General features: G+C 45.3%; 1 protein-coding gene across 1 annotated transcript in view; it reads right to left on the bottom strand.

Moving 5' to 3' along the window:
- The window catches only part of LOC115162800 (sodium-dependent serotonin transporter-like), a 22,168-nt gene extending 9,650 nt beyond the window's left edge, over positions 1-12,518 (bottom strand). Inside the window, exons 1-3 of the mRNA XM_029714225.1 lie at positions 11,167-12,518; positions 864-1,541; positions 357-423 (exon numbers count right to left, since the gene is read on the bottom strand). Of these exons, the coding sequence (XP_029570085.1) occupies positions 357-423; positions 864-1,302 (506 nt within the window). The 5' untranslated portion in view covers positions 1,303-1,541; positions 11,167-12,518. The remainder of the gene's footprint in view (positions 1-356; positions 424-863; positions 1,542-11,166) is intronic.
- Positions 12,519-12,737: the final 219 nt, after the last annotated feature.

Genomic DNA, 12,737 nt, shown 5'->3' with positions numbered 1-12,737 from the left:
GAGAGAGAGAGAAGAGAGAGAAAGAGGAGAGAGAGAGAGAGAGAAGAGAGAGAGAGAGAAGAGAGAGAGAAAGAGAGAGAGAGAAAGACGAGACTGAAGAGGAGAAAGGAAGAGAGAGAGAGAGAGAGAAAAGGAGAGAGAGGAGAGAGAGAGAGAGATAGAGAGAGAGAAAGAGAGAGAGAGAGAGAATAGATTGAAGCCACTCTCATAAAAACAGACAATTAATAGTGTTGCTTCTATTAAGTGTCTCCCTGTCTCCATCTCTCTTTCTGTCTTTCCCTCGCTCCCACTAAACAGAGAAACAGGATATTGCAAAGATTTTATTATTGCAAATTGAATGAAATGGAATCGGAGGCCTGTATTTGATGTGAGGGGGAGAGTTGTAGAAAGGCAGGGAGGACAGCAGAGTCCCCTTGTAAACATCTGGGAACATTAAATGAACATTCATTACAGAAGACACAAGGTTTAACGTGTATGTATTTACCCCAGTGCTATTTCTGTCCGAGGTGTAGATGTTCATTTGATCCACGTTTTGGTTGGTTTGAACATTCTGTGTTTTACAGACGCTGTGTCTGATTTATCCATCTTGTTTTATGGTTCTTTATCTAGCTATATGATTAAGTGTGGAAAGATGTTGGGTGAAAAACTATATTCAATCTGCATTAATGCTTATTGTCACCAGTATACAGTAGATGGTTTAGTTTAATCTGTCAATTTCCTCAACCTCCCTTTCCCCAGCTACAGATTCGCTCCTTCCCGGTGTTACTTTTTCCCTCAACCTGGGTCGTGTTCATTAGACACCAAACGGAAGATTACAGCCTGAAAGAAGGAGGGAGTACCTAGAATTGTCTAATAAGAAATGCTTATTTTAGCTTTTTGCAACAGCGTGCTCAAATGAACAGGGCCCCTAGTCTCACCTCCGCCGTTTTGGTAGCAGATGTAGGGGAAGCGCCACACATTTCCCAGGTCCACGGCGTAGCCAATCACAGACAACAGAAAGTCCATCTTCTTGCTCCAGGTCTCCCGGGGCCGGTCCAGACTGGTCTGCTGGACCACTAGAGTCCTGGGGGCCCCTGCGGGTACACCCCCCGCTCCCTCCTTTGGGCTCTGCGCTGTGGATGTGGGGTACCCGTTGGACACCCCTCCTGACCCCCCACCAGAGTTCACTTTGGGGTCCCCCTTCTCTGCCACCCCTCCGTCAGCCAGCATGATTCTGCCGTTCTCCTGCGATGACTCCTCCCCTTTCTCTTTCTCTCCTCCTTCGTTCTCTCTGTCCATCATCATTGACTGCGTCATCTCCATGGCGATGGCCGGCGGTTAGGGGTGTGGTGTGGTTGTTAGCAGCGACGGTGGACTTTTGGCACGGTGTGATGAGGTGCCCATCAGGGGATGAGGCGTAGCATAGAGAGAGAGAGAGAGAGAGAGAGAGAGAGAGAGAGAGAGAGAGAGAGAGAGCAGGTGTGGCTGGGCCAGGTGGGAAGCTTTGCCTCGTTCCACCGCCTTTTATGACAAACGCCAATGGGGACACAACCGGTACCAGACTGCAACACAAACACAACAACACTTGTGTTATTTACCATTGTGAATTAATTGTGTATTTTTTCCCTCTAATGGTTTGTGGTGTTTGTTTTTGGCTTCTCTGGAATATCCTGAGTGGTTAGTGAGCACAGGGAAAGATGGAGACAAATGGGGGAAGTCACTGAGACTGACTGGTAATACGTCACTATGGGGTTAAAAGTGTGAAACACTGGGGGAAATGTGAAAGTCCCTGCCAAAGATGGCCTGAGGGGATTCTGTTAGAACACGTTTGTTTATTTTCTTTCTTGACATTGTTGTAACTGCCCGAAGCTACAATCACATCTGATTTCTTGGGTCTCTATACATTTGGAGATGAAATACGAAAGTTGAACTTCACCACATACATTAAACGAAAAGGGGGAAAAAAATATACAGGCAGCAACAAGATTTGAAAGGAAGAAAAACAGTTAGAAGAAGTACATAGTTTGATAGATGAAGTCAATGTGCAGTCGGTGTGTTAAGGCAGGGTGGAACAAGTTGATAGGGGGATATGCATCCCCAAACCAACCGACTTCCTCTGATTTTGATAGTGAAAATTGTTACTTGATACCCTGATAACACATATTTTCTAGAAGAAAACATGTATCACCCACAAATTCTTCTTCTATAGTACTTGGTCCTCATTTTTCTTTTGACAGTATGAGTATAATCAAGATATCATGTTTTATGAACTTCAAATGACTGGTTAAATCAAATTAAGAATTTGTTTTTTTTACAGAAAATAAAATATCTAACTACTTTGAATTTTTAACCCCTTTTTTATTTGTATGTTTAACTACTTTTTAAATGTATTTTTATGTTGAACTACTTTTCAGCGTGGTCACAGTAGATATTTACCACAGTTATATGCAAAGTGTCCAACAGGAGAATTTCTCCTGTCCATTCTATTGTGTTGCCTGTTTGTTAAACATTTTATTTGAAATTTTACTGTAACTACCCTTCATTCTGGGTCGTTTTAATGTCCATTATTGAGCAATATCATTTACATTTCATTTAATCCATATACACATATATGTTAGACAGAATATAAGTCTAGCAATAGACTGAAAAAGTAGTGTACTAGTGTCAAGTAATATTGGTGTAATGTACAGACTCACAATATAGTAATTTAATAAAGTAGTGTACTTATATAATGGAACATTTGGAGAGCTCCATGTATGATGACTGTAGCTGAAACCACATGATATCCTTCTATTTACTAGCCTTCCTCTTCCACAATGTATTTATTCACATCATTATGAAGCTATTTTCTTCAAACAGACGTCTCCTGAGAGATGTAGTTTGCGACAGGGCTCTAAATCCTACCACGTTTTCTATGTTTGAATTTCACACTGAAAGGAAAAAAATAAAAATCATTGTGCGTCGTAAAAATTGCAGACTGATCACCTTTGACAGCGATCATAAACATAGTTGTATCAATCTAAAAAATGGATTAAATATGCACTATCATACATTGACTCACATTTTTTATTTTGCCGTTTGTTTTATTTACAAACGTTGATCACATACCCCGCTTAAGAAGTCCCATGATTTGAGTAAGAAATTAGTTAAACTGAAAAAAGGAGAAGAAAAAAAAAGGTTTTGGCGCTAATCGGCTTGTTTATACTCGTTTGCTTCAATTGGAATTTAATGGGAAAGGGAGAATTAATTCAAATGGAATGCCATTATCCCAATTAAAAGTAATTGTCCAGCAATTCTCCATGGAATTCCAGTCCGTACCCCTATCAGTCACGCAGAATGCTCCTATCCAAGCTGCATAGGGCACCTGGACTGACATACAGGAGGTGGAAGCAGAGTCTTGATGGATATTCATGAATTAAGATGAGAAAACAACAGCTGGAAGAAAGAGTGCAAAGGGCGACACCCAAATAGGTACTTCCTGATAAAGTGCAGCTGAAATACTGGGGGTAACAATTAGTTCAACCTAATCAGATAAATTAAACTTGCTCTAAAGTACTGTATTTTTGACTCTCTGGGTTGCCGTATAGCACTTACATTAGCTCGTCACTGAGAAACGTCAAACAACCACTTCATAATCAAAGATATTCCAGATGAGAATGAAATCATTGAACATCATATTTGAAATATCATTGCGATCAGATCCCACAAGAATCCTACAAGTTCTGAAAATAGGAGCAATTTGGAGCTATGAAGAAAATGCACTTTTGTCAAGGTTATCATAGCGTAAGCTTGGAAGAAAGGCATTTCCCTGTACTGTACACTTGACATTAAAAACATGAAATTAAAATGCTTTAATATGGGGGGGGGGGACATCCAATGTCTGCCACTGACCACTTTACGTTACATTAACAAAGATTCAACAATGCAGCCAACTCTGAGCATTATTGTTCTGTTACAGAGACAAACAAATGATGTATAGTAGAAATATTGAGCAGCGGACAAGGAATCAACTCAAGCCGTCTCTGGAAGCAAAAAAAAATAATAAATCACAATTGGGGGTTTCTAGAGGGAGTAGTTCTTGTTTTCGTGTAAGACAACGAGGAACCCGAACACATAATATGATCTTCACCCCTATCACCACTGTATCTAGTGTCTATGGGGCATGCACTTTGGTCGACGTTGCTTCAAATCAGACACGCTTCAAATCAGACAATTCAACTGCAAGTCCACATTACAAGTGAGAATTGCTTCAACTTGCACTCTTCAAGGAGTGTAACAAAGTGAAAAACAAAATAAATACAGGATATAACAGAACATACTACCAAATAGGATGAGGTAGAAAGAGTGCAACACACGAGGTAAAACCCAATGGAACTTTTTCCACTAGAACTTACATGATGCTCTCCTGTTGCGTAAACGTGCTGTGTGTAAGCGTGCTGTGTGTAAGCGTGCTGTGTGTAAGCGTGCTGTGTGTAAGCGTGCTGTGTGTAAGAGTGCTGTGTGTAAGCGTGCTGTGTGTAAGCGTGCGTAAACACATCAAGACAGACTGTTTGCCCAGTAGAGCACTCAAACCTCACACTATACACACGTTGAAGTTTGGTCTGGCACAAACACATATATGCATAGAACCATTGAGAAACACACACACACACACACACACACACACACACACACACACACACACACAAACACACACACACACACACAATGTCCAGAATGCAGCCCTACCGTGCAGTGGTTCCGTAGTTATGTGGGGGTCTGTGTCAGGGTGGTACTCACCACCGTCCCTCTGAAGAACACGTACAGACACTCCCCCTACACCCCCGCTGGAGTTTCTTACACCCTCTTCCTCCACTCTCTCTCTCTCTCTCTCTCTCTCTGTGTGTCCCTCTTCCTCCACTCTCTCTCTCTCTCTCTCTCTCTGTGTCCCTATTCCTCCACTCTCTCTCTCTCTCTCTCTGTGTCCCTATTCCTCCACTCTCTCTCTCTCTCTCTCTCTCTCTCTCTCTCTCTGTGTGTCCCTATTCCTCCACTCTCTCTCTCTCTCTCTGTGTGTCCCTCTTCCTCCACTCTCTCTCTCTCTCTCTCTGTGTGTCCCTCTTCCTCCACTCTCTCTCTCTCTCTCTCTCTCTCTCTCTCTCTCTGTGTGTCCCTCTTCCTCCACTCTCTCTCTTTCTGTGTGTCCCTCTTCCTCCACTCTCTCTCTCTGTGTGTCCCTCTTCCTCCACTCTCTCTCTCTCTGTGTCCCTCTTCCTCCACTCTCTCTCTCTCTCTCTGTGTGTCCCTCTTCCTCCACTCTCTCTCTCTCTCTCTCTCTCTCTCTCTCTCTCTCCTCTCTCTCTCTCTCTCTCTCTCTCTCTCTCTCTCTCTCTCTCTCTCTCTCTCTCTCTCTCTCTCTCTCTCTCTCTCTCTCTCTCCTCTCTCTCTCTCTCTCTCTCTCTCTCTCTGTGTGTCCCTATTCCTCCACTCTCTCTCTCTCTCTCTCTCTCTCTCTGTGTGTCCCTCTTCCTCCACTCTCTCTCTCTCTCTCTCTCTGTGTGTCCCTCTTCCTCCACTCTCTCTCTCTGTGTGTCCCTCTTCCTCCACTCTCTCTCTCTCTCTGTGTGTCCCTCTTCCTCCACTCTCTCTCTCTCTCTGTGTGTCCCTCTTCCTCCACTCTCTCTCTCTCTCTCTCTCTCTGTGTGTGTCCCTATTCCTCCACTCTCTCTCTCTCTCTCTCTCTCTCTGTGTGTCCCTATTCCTCCACTCTCTCTCTCTCTCTCTCTCTCTCTGTGTCCCTATTCCTCCACTCTCTCTCTCTCTCTCTCTCTCTCTCTCTGTGTCCCTATTCCTCCACTCTCTCTGTCTCCCTCTTTCTCCTTCTCTCTCTTTCCTATACATAATCATATTTTCTTACTGCTTACTTCCTTTTTACATCTATGTGGGAAAAAATAGCCATTTTTTTATGACAACCTAGATAAAGTTCCAGACATCTGTTAGCTGCACCACTATCGCCTGTCATCGCTGGACTACAATCTACGCTCCTAATCAGTTATGGAATATTGAAGACAATGAATGGTGGATGATTTACCAAGGCCTTTGTTGGTCTCACCTTACAGAGCCCCTCTCTGTGTTGTTTTATCACAAGCCGTCAAAGCATCGTCCCCATGGCTAGCTGTGACCAAAGCATCCCCTCGTCCCCATGGCTAGCTGTGACCAAAGCATCCCCTCGTCCCCATGGCTAGCTGTGACCAAAGCATCCCCTCGTCCCCATGGCTAGCTGTGACCAAAGCATCCCCTCGTCCCCATGGCTAGCTGTGACCAAAGCATCCCCTCGTCCCCATGGCTAGCTGTGACCAAAGCATCCCCTCGTCCCCATGGCTAGCTGTGACCATTGCATCCCCTCGTCCCCATGGCTAGCTGTGACCAAAGCATCCCCTCGTCCCCATGGCTAGCTGTGACCAAAGCATCCCATCGTCCCCATGGCTAGCTGTGACCAAAGCATCCCCTCGTCCCCATGGCTAGCTGTGACCAAAGCATCCCATCGTCCCCATGGCTAGCTGTGACCAAAGCATCCCATCGTCCCCATGGCTAGCTGTGACCAAAGCATCCCATCGTCTCCATGGCTAGCTGTGACCAAAGCATCCCATCGTCTCCATGGCTAGCTGTGACCAAAGCATCCCATCGTCTCCATGGCTAGCTGTGACCAAAGCACGGAGAATCCCCGCAGACATCATTCCCTGACAGACACATTCACAGACAGACACGTTCACAGACAGACACATTCACAGACAGCCTGACGAAAAACCTCTAGCAGCTCCACAGAGTCTACAGACTGAAATGTTCAACGGTGATCATGTAGCTGTTCTCATCAACTGAATCACTGTGATGGTTGACCCTGAACATTAAAAGGTAGGGTCCAGAAACCAGAAATAGAAAGCCAGACAGTGGTGCTAGAGGATTAAAAGTCCTGAGAGAGCATGTTGACAAAACTAAGACTTACCCAGAAGTGCAGTCTGTGTTGGCTCGACCAGAGAATTGGTTTTCAAGACAACATAGGAAGACATCTAAGAGTGACATTATGAGTGGTTTGCGGCTGATATGCTTATCAAGATGTATTTGGCGGTGATGAAGGGTTTCTGTGAAGGAGCTGTCACTCAACCGGACCGTATCCTCCTTCACCATTGACCTGTTGACCCCCTCTTCTCCCCATTTGCAATGGTTGTCTCATCCCACCGGGCAATATTATTGCATGGTTTCGCAAACATCTCCAGCCAAAAAGAGGAGTTGAGTTGTAGGCTACGCATTTCCTCTCAAAATAACAAAATAGTGTAAACAATAAGTGAATAATGTCATGATGAAATGAGGAGAGTTAGTTTGAAGTACTGGACGAGCAGCGTTGCACGTTACACAGCAACGCAGAAGAACAACAAATAAGCAGTCCAAAAGCATCTTTAATCTCACTCAGCTCTCCAAACTAAAAATAACAAGCCAATCACCAAGCGGTAGGAAGCAGTCTGCGATAGGAACCCCATACACTGAACTATAGATTGAAGGATAGTGTGCTTATCCCCTGGGAATAATCAACAACACCCAACACACACACACACGACAATTAAACAAGCACTTACAGGAAGCATATGAAGAACTACTCCTGCCACGGTGCTGTTTGCCATATGATTTACCAGTGCCCACGTCGTGCCCTTCCGAACCAACGCAAACCAAGATCACTCTAAAAGCCAGACCTTTAGGAAGCCATTAGGTACCAGCAGTCTGAAAGGCCTCTGCTGCATCTGTCTAAAACACAATCAACTAAGACGTCTCCACTCTCCAACCCTCCCTCAGAGTAATAGGCATTTTTCCCACTTCCTTGGTAAGGTGGAATACATCCAGATAAAGAAATGTTTGGAAAATGTCAAGTGTGCCATGCCAAGTAGGGGAACTCCCTCTTCTTGCCTCTTTGTTGGAGATGCTCCCCACCATCTCCCGGTCTGAACTAGGCAGATCAGATAACGAACCTCACCCTACTGGCTAGAAGATAGCATTGCTATCTATCATTTCATATCTAAAAGGTCTACACTTAACGGAATTTATCCATTGTGATTCCATTCATTTATGGTTACTGGGGCCTCTTGACCTCCTGTTGACTTGAGGATAAGCATCTTAACCTTTAAACTATTCAAAAGTGTGTTGCAGTTTCCTCTGACTAAATGTGGTTCCCACATTCAAATCAGTCATACTGGGTCTTGAGCAACCCCGTGTAGCTTAGCGACACAGTAATAGCTGTAAAAAAAAAAAAAAAAAAAAAAAGCTCTACACATCTCCATCGTAGAGTAGGAAAGAAAAACAAGGATTTACGCTGGGAGGCTCGGACTCCTAACAGCATGGGACAAGTCAGCACTCTCATTAACACCTGAACTGTCTGACGTTCATGTGTGAGCAAGTATGTCTCTGTGTGTGCCACGTGAAAAATGTGTTGCGATCAAGGGGAAAATAGAAAGGCAGACCGAGAGAAAGGAGGAAAGTGAGACAGAGGTAGAGAGAGAGGAAGGTAGGGAGGGCGGTAGAGACAGACAGAGAGAGGGAGATGGATAGAGAGAGTAAGATTAGCCAGAAAACACAAGAGGACCAGGGCAGGGGATACTGTAGGGAGGGAGGGAGCCATGGGACCTTTTCATCTCTTCAATTACAATCACTGGCAGCTCCCCTCTATCAGCAAGTTAGGATCCTAATCTCCCCCTCATCTCACTCTCTCCCTGCCCTCCTCCCCCTCTCACTCCCTCCCTGCCCTCCCCATTTTACTTTTAGCAGAAGTTCTTATCCAGAATGACTTAGTCAGTGTATTCAACGAAGCTAGGTAGAAACGACCACATATCGTTTCTCTCCCTCTCACTGCCCTCCCCAGAGAACGGAAATGTGTCTTTTTGCTTACAACCCAACCCAACCCCCTGAGACACTCTCCCTCACCACAATCTCTCTCTCTCTCTACCTCTTCTCTCTCACCCTCCTCTTCTCAGCGCCACAGTCATTCCTACCAGACTCTCTTCTCCCTCTAGGCCCTCAGTCTGTCTCGACAGAGTACTTCTCATCAACACAACAGACTGGGATTGTCCCGGCTGACGCCGGCTCAGGGAGAGAAGAGCTCCCTCTGGTACAGCTCAGAGGAACTGCACTCACTCAGTCTCAGCATAACAACAACACAGGGCTGGGATTAAGGGTTCTGTTCAATTTGGGACAAACATATAGAACGTATTGCGGTCATTATAGCAAGTCACACACCACAATGGTATATGATTCAGAAGAGGATGAATAATAGAATAACTAACAGCAATAATCCCCAGCAGGTGTGAAGGGCTCAAACAAGCACTACCTGGACCCTATCAAACAGGCCTACAGTAATCTCCATTGATTCTCCCTGGTGAGTTTCCCAACGCTAAACAGCAAGGCCATCCAAGTTTGAGAACCGATGATTTACAGATATGGAACCATTACTTTATGGTTGTTTGAGAGGCTGGGAAAAACATGTGTTGTTGTGTATTCATACAGTACGTAAACTCAGCAAAAAAAGAAACGTCCTCTCACTGTCAACTGCGTTTATTTTCAGCAAACTTAACATGTGTAAATATTTTTATGAACATAACAAGATTCAACAACTGAGACATAAACTGAACAAGTTCCACAGACATGTGACTAACAGAAATGGAATAATGTGTCCTTGAACAAAGGGGGGGGGTCAAAAGTAACAGTCAGTATCTGGTGTGGCCACCAGCTGCATTACTACAGTGCATCTCCTCCTCGTGGACTGCACCAGATTTGACAGTTCTTGCAGTGAGATGTTACCCCACTCTTCCATCAAGGCGCCTGCAAGTTCCCGGACATTTCTGGGGGGAATGGCCGTAGCCCTCACCCTCCGATCCAACAGGTACCAGACGTGCTCAATGGGATTGAGATCCGGGCTCTTCGCTGGCCATGGCAGAACACTGACATTCCTGTCTTGCAGGATATCACGCACAGAACGAGCAGTATGGCTGGTGGCATTGTCATGCTGGAGGGTCATGTCAGGATGCGCCTGCAGGAAGGGTACCACATGAGGGAGGAGCATGTCTTCCCTGTAACGCACAGCGTTGAGATTGCCTACAATGACAACAAGCTCAGTCCGATGATGCTGTGACACACCGTTCCAGATCATGATGGACCCTCCACATCGATCCCGCTCCAGAGTACAGGCCTCGGTGTAACGCTCATTCCTTCGACGATAAACGCGAATCCGACCATCACCCTTGGTAAGACAAAACCGCGACTCGTCAGTAAAGAGCACTTTTTGCCAGTCCTGTCTGGTCCAGCGATGGTGGGTTTGTGCCCATAGGCAACTTTGTTGCCGGTGATGTCTGGTGAGAACCTACCTTACAACAGGCCTACAAGCCTTCAGTCCAGCCTCTCTCAGCCTATTGCGGACAGTCTGAGCACTGAAGGAGGGATTGTGCATTCCTGGTGAAACTCGGGCAGTTGTTGTTGCCATCCTGTACCTGTCCCGCAGGTGTGATGTTCGGATGTACCGATCCTGTGCAGGTGTTTTACACGTGGTCTGCCACTGCGAGGACGATCAGCTGTCCATCCTGTCTCCCTGTAGCGTTGTCTTAGGCGTCTCACAGTACGGACATTGGAATTTATTGCCCTGGCCACATCTGCAGTCCTCATGCCTCCTTGCAACATGCCTAAGGCACGTTCACGCAGATGAGCAGGGACCCTGGGTATCTTTCTTTTGGTGTTTTTCAGAGTCAGTAGAAAGGCCTCTTTAGTGTCCTAAGTTTTCATAACTGTGACCTTAATTGCCTACCGTCTGTAAGCTGTTGGTGTCTTACCGACCGTTCCACAGGTGCATGTTCATTAATTGTTTATGCTTCATTGAACAAGCACGGGAAACAGTGTTTAAACCCTTTAGAATGAAGATCTGTGAAGTTATTTGAATTTTACGAATTAACTCTGAAAGACAGGGTCCTGAAAAAGGGCTGTTTATTATATCCTAGTTAACATTTTCACTCAGTATTTCATTCTATTCCCTGTACACAAACCCATATGAATGTGTGTTAAATCTTAAGACTGCTGAAAGTCTGTGGAATTGGAGAAAAAGCAATCCTACAACAGGTCAGTTCCAAGGTGATGATAGCTTAGAATGGTGGGTGAGAGGGAGAAAGAGAGGTGTCCTACCTGGGGTGAAGTGGGATGCTGCTGGGACCAGCGACCAGCTCTGCTGTCCATAGACGTCCAGCTCACTCCCAGTCCCGACTCAGAATCCCGGAGAGGCAGGGCATGGATACACACGGGACAGAGCTGGGCTTACCCAAGGCCACATTCTACTTTGCCTTGATTAGACACACACACACACACACACACACACACACAGACACACAGTTTTTGCCAGTGCAGGGATCTCTTGCTTCTAAATCCAAGACGCATATTTCTGAAGGGGAAAGAAACTGAGTGACAGTGGAGCTATCCCTGACTCCACTTACAACCACCTGCATAAGATTGTCATACACTGTGTGTCTGTGCAATGAAGCCCCCTTTGTCAGGGTTAAGTCTCTAAGGTAGAGACTTCCAAGTCCAGTCACTAGAGGACCACAGAGAGAGAGAGAGTCAGACACAGAACACAACACCAGGGTGGGGGTGCTGTTGCGAGTGCGAGTCACTCCAATCTATTTCCAAGCTGCAGTAGGTTAATCCCCATCTCTCTCTCACACACACACACACACACACACGAGAAGAGGCTGAGAAATAAATAAAGTGGAACAATCCGTCCTCTACAAAGGGTTTTAAGTTGCTGTAAAACAAAGGCATTAGGACTTTGAACCCAGATAAATCCTTGGTAGTGATGTAAAGTCTCGGTAGTGGTGACGTCAGGACATCTATCAGTCCATAAGAGCCAGGGAAAGTAGTAGAACTGAAGGGTATAGTATTATAATATTATAGTATTCGTCTTGAATAAGAAGGCTATGTATTACGTGTTGAATGAGATTCACCATCCAGACTCCCATCACAATCAGGTCAGTCATCAACAAAGCCCTGAAAAAAATGTAGTGGAATTTCTTGGAATCGCTTTCTGGGAACGTAGAGGGGCTAAACTACAAAGCTACATATTTGCTGCTCAGTGCTGCCAAGGACAAGGTACAGCACCTAAAAACCCCTTAACAGCCTCTCTACTACATCCCAATCCTGAGCCCAGCTGGCCCCAAAGCCCCTCACATGGAAACTAACTCTGCCTGTGTGTGTCCATGACTGTGTGTGTGTGTAACGCTCAACTCTTAAAGCCAGGGGTTCTAGCGACCTATGTAAAAAAAACATTCCATCACCTCCAAACTCAACGGCGCTAAACATACCAAACAAACTCAGCGGAGAGATTAACGTCAACCTCCCCGAGGAATAATGAAACGAGATCTGACAGCTTTACTCTGGTGCTCCTCTATTGTGTTTTGTCCTTCAAGCCTCGGAGTAGGTCGGCTGATCTAGGATCAGGTCCCCCGTCTACTGTGTACAGTGGCAAGAAAAAGTATGTGAACCCTTTGGAATATCTGGATTTCCGCATAAATTGGTCATCAAATTTGATCTGATCTTCATCTAGGTCACAACAATAGACAAACACAGTCTGCTTAAACTAATAACACACAAACAATTTTACATTTTCATATCTTTATTGAACACACCATGTAAACATTCATAGTGCAGGGTGGAACAATATGTGAACCCTTGGATTTAATAACTGGTTGACCCTCCTTTGGCAG

The sequence above is a fragment of the Salmo trutta genome, chromosome 26, assembly GCF_901001165.1.
Source record: "Salmo trutta chromosome 26, fSalTru1.1, whole genome shotgun sequence".
Lineage (NCBI taxonomy): Eukaryota > Metazoa > Chordata > Actinopteri > Salmoniformes > Salmonidae > Salmo > Salmo trutta.
This window is presented reverse-complemented; position numbering and strand designations above follow the sequence as displayed.